Here is an 8,757-nt window from a genome sequence, read left to right as displayed (position 1 = left end):
AAAAAACTAGTGCAGATTTCAAACTAAGTTAAATAGTTTCAGAAACTAAGTCACCCCATCAGAGCTTTGGGAAACCTTTGTAAAACTGAGATCACTTTTCACCCAGTTTAATTGAAACTAGAATGTTTGCCTTCACAAACTCTAAATACAGGCATTCACCCATGCCTCAGGTGAGCGACCCAGGGCCCAAGGGCCCTCTTGTTTGTGTATAGCAAAAACTTAAAAATCTTCTTTGAAAAAAAACCCAAATAGCTAGAGTTTAGATATTAAGCATGAAACATCTTTTAGTAAATATCTACAAAGTTTGTTCAAATAAAAGCCCGGAGGTCAAAACTGGCCCTGCCCCAGGGGTGTCATTGTTTTCAACTATATGTGTATAGTAAAAACTTAAAAAATCTTCTTTTAAAAAACCCAATGAGCTAGAACTTAGATGTTTAGCATGAAACATCTTCTTATGGGTGTCTACCAAGTCTGTTCAAATAAACAAATAAAAGCCCTTGGGTAAAAATTGGCCCAGGGGGGGGGGGGGGGGGGGGGGGCTATATGTACAGGTGAGCGACCTCAGGGCCATCATGGCCCCTCTTGTTTATTAAATGGTATAAGGTGTCAGATTATATTGTTCCTATTTTCAGACAAAGAAGAAGTCTGGTAATTTGATGTATTTACTACCAGATTCAGACAGTGTATCACTGATATTGCTGGGTATAAAATCAGATTGTACATGTATATATCATTATACATTCATCAAAGAGAAATGGCAGCAGATGACATTAGATCAAGTGTATTCTAAAAGGTAAAATATTATTGTTATACCCTGTAATAGAGTCTAATGATAATTTGTCTCTTACTGCTGATTCAGAAATCATGTGGGCTTAGTAGTTGGTCACTTGTGAAGAAATAGGTAATTACTGGTTAGTTATCCAGGAAATGGGGTGAGATGGATTGTCTGCATAGATATGACCAAAAACATTTGTTAAAATTTGGGTATAAACCAGAAATACAAACAAACACTGCAATGGAATACATAATTGTTTTAGTTACAGTACTTCATATTTGTTTTATAGCATCTGTTATTTTCACTACTTAGATTAAAAAAGGTTTTTTTCACATCGACCATCAGCTTATCAAGAAAACCTGTGTGGTGCATGATTGAGTTTTATGAACTCGACTTATTCCATTCCTTAAATCTTGGTATTGAGTCATGATTCTCGTGCATTTCCATTGATTATAGCAAACAGATGTTGCTTCAGATTTTTTTTTTAAAATAATGACATTAATTGGCTTTTTGTATTGTTTAAGAGATTTTTAAGAAAATTCAGTATGATTTGTGTTTGTTTATAAAACAGTACATGTATATCTTTTCTGTTTTCCCAGCATTCAAGTTTGTCCGCTGTCTAGCCGTCTCATTGTGGTCAGTTACTATACAGATGAGAAATCATATCTGTGCAAATACACTCAGGACATCAATAGTGACCAGTGGTCAAATGTCCAGTTAGATAGTACTGAGAAACAAATAACACACCTGATACCTGTGAGAGGTATCCCTGAAGCTGTACTCACTTTGACAAAATCTATGGAAATACAAATATGGTATGTATTATAACTTTTAAGTTATTTAACAGTGTTCTGTGTATATTATACTTGGAGGAGCACTCAATTTGAAAACCATACTGTGTGAGCCACTAGGCCTGTCAACCGTGAATTTTTACAAGTTTAAATATATATCTGTATTGTAATGACTGTTAAATGAACTTAAATCACCTTTTTATTATATACTCAATTTATCATACTGTTGTTGACATATTAAGTTCTTTCTCACAAATATAATTTGATCTATTTATTATGTTTTTCAAGTAATTCTCTGAGAGAAAAAAAGAACAGAAACATGTAACATACATGTACTGTCTAGTAATTGTATAAACTTGGATGTTTCAGGAATCATGAGCATGGTTATCTGCTAACATCTGTAGATATATCTGATGTTTGTCCAGCAGATCCTATCTGCTCAATCAGTTTTGCTGAACAGGTGAGTGATGCTATATATGTTAAATATTTCATTTATAGATTATAGTCATATTGTAAGACTGACAGAAATTGCAAATCATGTATGCTTATTTGACATTTAAAGTCATTTCTAAAACTGTTTACAATTTGTTAAATGCAGAATCCCTTAAATACATACCTGGTCATTCCCTAGCATTAAAGATGGAATAGTTCCATAAACCTAACAGAGCAACAGAAAAAAAAAAATTCATGTGTTTAAAAAAGATTGGGTTTTAGCTTGGCTAGTAGAGCCATTGTACTCATGTCAGCATTACACTCTGGTAAAGTTTTTGTGTGCAAGTTGTTATGAAGGGAATGGATTGAAACTTCACATACTTTTGTCAGAATATTATAGAAGGTCAATTTTCAAGGCCCATAACTTTAACAAAGAATTTGACTGAATTTTGGCCCTTTTTGAACTTTAAACATTATCCAGACCCTTGTTTTACTATCAAGCACACTGAAAAATGTCTACCAAACTGTTATACTGAAAGCTCTTGTTTTTTGCTACATATGCATTCTACAGATAGTAGTGATCAGGTACTTTGATTCTTATGTTTTTTACAATGGTTAAGAGTGATGGTAAATGTAATGTATGTTTTTCATAAATTTGACAGGGTTTTCTGTTTGTGCCGCTACTGAGTAAGAAGAAAGGTGGCGAGGCTGGAACAATAGTTGTGATCAATCCAAGTATGAATACATCAGAGACCTTATCATCAATTACCCTAAATGACAGTTGGACAGGGTAAAATTTCTTTATATAAAACACACCAAATATATATATATGAACAAGTCACTTTGACAAAATAAACAGTGATAAAGCATAATTATATTCACTGTATGTATGATGCACAATAATTTTCTGGCAAGTGATGGCATTATTTTGTCTTTATGAATGTAGTTGCAAATTCATATGTTACTTTAAAAAAAATTCTGAATGAAAACATTTGTCATTTGTAATATCTTTACAGAATATGATTTTTATGCAATTTACAAGAAAAAGGATCATACACTAGCTCTCGATAAGCCGGAAATATCTGACTCTCAGGGTAACTGTTTTGAAGCGACTCAACAAAGCCTCACTTTGGGTTTAAACACTTACCATTGAGTCAGATATTCTGGTCTGTACTAGCAACCAGTGTGAAACCTGAAACAAAAGTTATATCCATTAATTTTAGTATATCCAACATTTATAACCAGTTATGTATCAGTTTACTATATGTTCACTTTACCAATTACTGTTAATTATTATGTACATAATTATCATTATATTTATTTTGTCTTTCAGATGTAGTGGTACCTGTATTATGTCAGCTGGTTTACTGCTGTGTAGACAAAATAATGGCTGTATCCGAATGTGGAATGTTTACACTGGTGGTCTCCTAGCAACGGTTGATGATGTCACAGTCACATGCTTTTCAGCAACCAATCAGCTTTTAGTAGCAGCTCATAAACATTGTGTTCATATATATAAACTGGATTTACCAAGTCTTTCATAAATAATACTATTTGAATGATTTAATCTTGGATGTTTTGGTTTTTTTGTTGGGGGGGGGGGGGGGCTGTTACTTTATCGGTACTTACTGCAAGTTTTACTGCATGTTTGAAGCATATTTGTGATACCTTGTTTAAATATCAAAATGAAAAAAATAAATGTTCCTCAATTTGTATGTTGTTTCAGTTGAGACCGATTATCTCAATTCATTGATGCCAGTTCTTTGTTCAACCAAAGATAAGACGAAATTGTAACCAAATTTTCCAAACAACGTCATTTAACAAGTATGTGTCTTCGATGCCAAGTCTATATGAGGTCTTCCTATTACATGTATTGTAGATGTAAATGTATATTGATTATAAATATTCAGGTTAATTTGAAACCAGACTATTCACTAAATGTGTTTGATAAGTTGACTGGTGCTCTGTATTTCAAGGCAAACTGGAAAATAACTATATCTTGCTTAGACCATGTTAACCTCTAAACATTTTGGTCTATTTAGGTTGGATACTTTACTTTTTTGTTGGTTTTTAAGTTACACTCACAAAAATTAAGCAAGACATCTGTTACCCCTTCTCATGTTATTTTGGGCACTAGCAAGCACCCAAACATAACAAACAACTTGTAAGCTAGCTGAAGAGCTTCCTTACATGAAATTCCCTAATGATATTCCAACCCACAGTAGTGAGGTGCAAGTGATTCTAATTTGGTTACAATACTTCAGTTCTACACTAGCTGGTGCTACCTTAAGGAGTTCCTCAGTTTTAAACCAGTATAACCTTATTTCTTCCTTAAGAAAATTTCAGCCTCATTTAAGATCACCTGAATCCCAGTTTGAGAAGAAACGGCATTTGAAATACTGTGAAAAATTTGCAGTCACATAAAAACATATCAAACCTAGGACTTGAACTCGCACATCTGCTGCCTAAAAAGAAAGGTCTTGCCATGTCCATATCCTGTGAAGGGCTTGACATCGCTTCAGTCTTAACTATCTTGCTACACAAGACCAAGTTGTTATGCAATTTTGCTGAAGACAAAATGCAGCACAGCAAAAAAAGTCATTGTAAAAAAAAGAACTAAAAAAAGAGTGTAGGATTTCAAAATTTATTAAACATTTCATTATTATCAATAACATATTGGAACAACACACAAACAATATTATTTCAATAAACGGAAAATGTGTATGCCTTTAAAACTGAACAAGGTATAATCAACAATAATAATTTGGTCAATTATGAGATGAAATTAAACATGAAACGTACATCAAAATATGTCTGAACCAGTACCCTGTCCTACTTAAACTATATTGTATTATAACATAGCTGCAGTAGCAAAAAAAATCTCCCATTATAACACTTTTAAAAAAAAAAAAATGTGATAGTTTTTCTACACAAATATAGACAAAATTGTACATGTATAAGAAGATATTTTTAATTCAAAGGAGCGAATTTAAAAGAAAAAATAACATAAGTGTTAATTATAGTCATAAATTGTTATCAAGTAATTGTTAAACCTTTAAACTTTGCAACAAAACAAACTAGACCTATCACTGAAGGTGATTAATACCCCCACCAGAAACTTTTTGAAAAATAAGTAGTCTGAAGAAAAATTTCAACACAAACTATCAACTGTGTACAAAGAAATATTTCAATTAATTGTAATCCCAACTGGGGTCTCCAAATAAGCTTGCTTTTCACAAAGTTTGATTACAATATCTCATTCCTAACTCTAGTTATTGTCCGGAAACCATTTTTCTATTTTTAGGAATGGTGACCTTGACCTTGACCCCAGGGGGTCCAAATGCAATACCAACCCAGGTCTTCATATAAGCTTGCTATACACCAAGTTTGATAACAATATCTCATTCCTAACTCTAGTTATTGTCCGGAAACCATTTTTCTATTTTTAGTAACGGTGACCTTGACCCCAGGGGTCCAAAAACAATACCAACCCAGGTCTTCATATAAGCTTGCTATACACCAATTTTGATTAAAATATCTCATTCCTAACTCAAGTTATTGTCCGGAAACCATTTTTCTATTTTTAGGAATGGTGACCTTGACCCCAGGGGGTCCAAATGCAATACCAACCCAGGTCTTCATATAAGCTTGCTATACACCAAGTTTGATAACAATATCTCATTCCTAACTCTAGTTATTGTCCGGAAACCATTTTTCTTTTTTTGGTAACGGTGACCTTGACCCCAGGGGTCCAAAACAATACCAACCCAGGTCTTCATATAAGCTTGCTATACACCAATTTTTGATTACAATATTCTCATTCCTATCTCAAGTTATTGTCCGGTAAAACCATTTTCTATTTTTAGTAACGGTGACCTTGACCTTGACCCCAGGGGGTCCAAATGCAATACCAACCCAGGTCTTCAATATAAGCTTGCTATACACCAAGTTTGATAACAATATCTCATTCCTAACTCTAGTTATTGTCCCGAAACCATTTTTCTATTTTTTAGTAACGGTGACCTTGACCTTTGACCCCAGGGGGCCAAATACAATACCAACCCAGGTCTTCATATAAGCTTGCTATACACAAAGTTTTTGATAACAATATCTCATTCCTAACTCTAGTTACTGTCCGGAAACCATTTTTCTATTTTTAGTAACGGTGACCTTGACCTTGACCCCAGGGGTCCAAATGCAATACCAACCGGAGTTTCCACATAAGGTTGCTATATACCAAGTTTGATTACAATACCTCATTCCAAACTCTAGTTATCGGTCCGGAAACCATTTGATGTGGGACCGGACCGACGGACGGAATCCTAACTCTAGTTATTGTCCGGAAACCATTTTTCTTTTTTTGGTAACGGTGACCTTGACCCCAGGGGTCCAAAAACAATACCAACCCAGGTCTTCATATAAGCTTGCTATACACCAATTTTGACTACAATATCTCATTTCTAACTCTAGTTATTGCCCGTAAACCATTTTTCTATTTTTAGTAACGGTGACCTTGACCCAATGGTGTTCAAATGCAATACCAACCCAGGTCTTCATATAAGCTTGCTATACACCAAGTTTGATAACAATATCTCATTCCTAACTCTAGTTATTGTCCGGAAACCATTTTTCTATTTTTAGTAACGGTGACCTTGACCTTGACCCCAGGGGGTCCAAATACAATACCAACCCAGGTCTTCATATAAGCTTGCTATACACAAAGTTTGATAACAATATCTCATTCCTAACTCTAGTTACTGTCCGGAAACCATTTTTCTATTTTTAGAAACGGTGACCTTGACCCCAGGGGGTCCAAATGCATTACCAACCGGAGTTTCCACATAAGGTTGCTATATACCAAGTTTGATTACAATACCTCATTCCAAACTCTAGTTATCGTCCGGAAACCATGATGTGGACCGACCGACCGACCGACCGACGGACCGACCGACAAGCTGACTCCTATATACCCCCCCTAAACTTCGTTTGTGGGGGTATAATAAACCTTGTAGAATACCTCAAATCTTTTGAGATTCGAAAAGAATATCTATTCAATAAAGACTATACTGAAAAATTCAGTACATCTATGAAATAAATAAAGGCTATGGTCGACCATAGACCATAGTGGGGTGGTGGTGTTGGTAGTTTTCACTCCAGATCAGGGCAGTAAGCCACATTGAATTTACCAGAGCACAGTTCAGCCACTGCATTAACCCAGGGCATGCTGTCAAACACTTTGCCAGTAAAAGTTACCTTCACTTTCGCAAGGAACTGATTACCTCTGTACATGCCAGAGCAGAGGTACAGTGCAAATGATCTAAGAAAGGATTTAATGATCAATCACAACAAAATTGACCTGCACTGTCTGGGAATCCAACTTGGGTCACCCATTTCAAAGTCAAACACTCAACCTACTGAGCTAACCAGATGGCTAGAGATCATAGTCATCCATCCAAAATTGTTTATCATACCTATCAACACCATGTGAATGAATAATATAAAATGATAAAAAATAATGACAAATGTAATTTTTAAAATTTAAATATTCAAAAATGGGCCAAAATTATAAAAAATTGTAATATTTGGGCATTTAATGGCAAATCTCAAATAAAATATTAAATAATTAAACAAAAACATTAGCTGACTGTAATTTACATATGTATAATGCAAAATAAGGACATTTATTCAAAAGAAAATTTTTTACTTTCCGCTTTTCGAAACAACAAAATAGAAAAATATACATGTACTAGTATATTGAAATCTGACACTCCGTGAAAGTTTATTATCATTGCTCTAAAGTCATTGCAGAGTTTTCTGTAAATTTATCAAATGAAAAGAATTTCAATAAAATCTGTTTTTTTACAAGCCAAGATTGTCTGAGAAAGAGACATTGCATCCTTGGGACAACTTTGATAGTATGAGATCTGAGAGAAACATTTCAATTCTGTCCAGAACATAGGTATTAGGACAGTTTTTAAAGTGTACTCCTCGTTCAATCCTCCGCTGAATAACTAGTTTGATTCTATAGGAATAATACACTGGATGCTGGTGTAGACAGGAATATCTAAAGCAAAAGGTACAACCCTATCATTTTTTTTTCAAGGAGAGCCGGATATTCCTGCCTGTGATGACATCCAGTGTTTCATTCTTTTTCTTGCATATTACCTAACAATTATCATTCAAAAAGAAAATACCAGCACAGGGGAACGAAGTCATCACAAGCACACAACCTGTTTATAAAGGCAATGAAACAATGTCATTTTAAAGCATGCAACTCAATTTACACTTGGTGATGTATGATAAGATTTTGTAAGTACCAGATCAAATGCTAGAAAATACAGTTGATATGCAAGATTCTACAACTACACCACTTTTACCCCTCACTCAAATTAATTGACACTTTAATTTTATACTTGTTACAACTACAACAATTAATAACAAAGTTGTAAAGATTATAAAACGGCTCACAAAACACAAATTTCATCAAATAACACCATAATCAAATATTCATTACTCCATTTCTAAATAATCATTAATCCACCATCAAATATTTGTTAACAACATTTGAAAATAAAACTGAAATATAAGAATGATAGCATAATGTAGAATCAATTAACTAAATACATAACAAAATAAAACTTCTCATTTATACATTAACAGAAAAACTTACATACAATACAAAACAATTTTTCCCATTCTGTTTCTTCTATAAAAAGATACAATAACATTTCCCGTATCATATCTACAACAAGATTTTCC

The 8,757-nt window shown here is 33.9% G+C and overlaps 1 protein-coding gene and 1 long non-coding RNA gene across 2 annotated transcripts; one reads left to right on the top strand and one right to left on the bottom strand.

The window, feature by feature from the left end:
- Positions 1-122: 122 nt before the first annotated feature.
- Positions 123-3,614, top strand: LOC132744655 (uncharacterized). The gene is made up of 6 exons (XM_060733418.1): positions 123-170; positions 633-793; positions 1,375-1,590; positions 1,936-2,026; positions 2,661-2,788; positions 3,332-3,614. Exons 1-6 carry the CDS (start codon positions 123-125, stop codon positions 3,540-3,542), a joined length of 855 nt encoding a protein of 284 aa, XP_060589401.1. The 3' UTR covers positions 3,543-3,614.
- Positions 3,615-4,628: 1,014 nt separating this feature from the next.
- LOC132744631 (uncharacterized) lies at positions 4,629-5,906 on the bottom strand. The gene is made up of 2 exons (XR_009627729.1): positions 5,875-5,906; positions 4,629-5,457 (listed from the first exon to the last, which is right to left on the bottom strand). It is a non-coding gene; the product is annotated as an uncharacterized LOC132744631 (long non-coding RNA).
- Between the last annotated feature and the right edge of the window lie 2,851 nt (positions 5,907-8,757).

The sequence above is a fragment of the Ruditapes philippinarum genome, unplaced genomic scaffold (assembly GCF_026571515.1).
Source record: "Ruditapes philippinarum isolate M1 unplaced genomic scaffold, ASM2657151v2 ctg3007_1_1_1_1, whole genome shotgun sequence".
Taxonomy (NCBI): Eukaryota; Metazoa; Mollusca; class Bivalvia; order Venerida; family Veneridae; genus Ruditapes; species Ruditapes philippinarum.
This window is presented reverse-complemented; position numbering and strand designations above follow the sequence as displayed.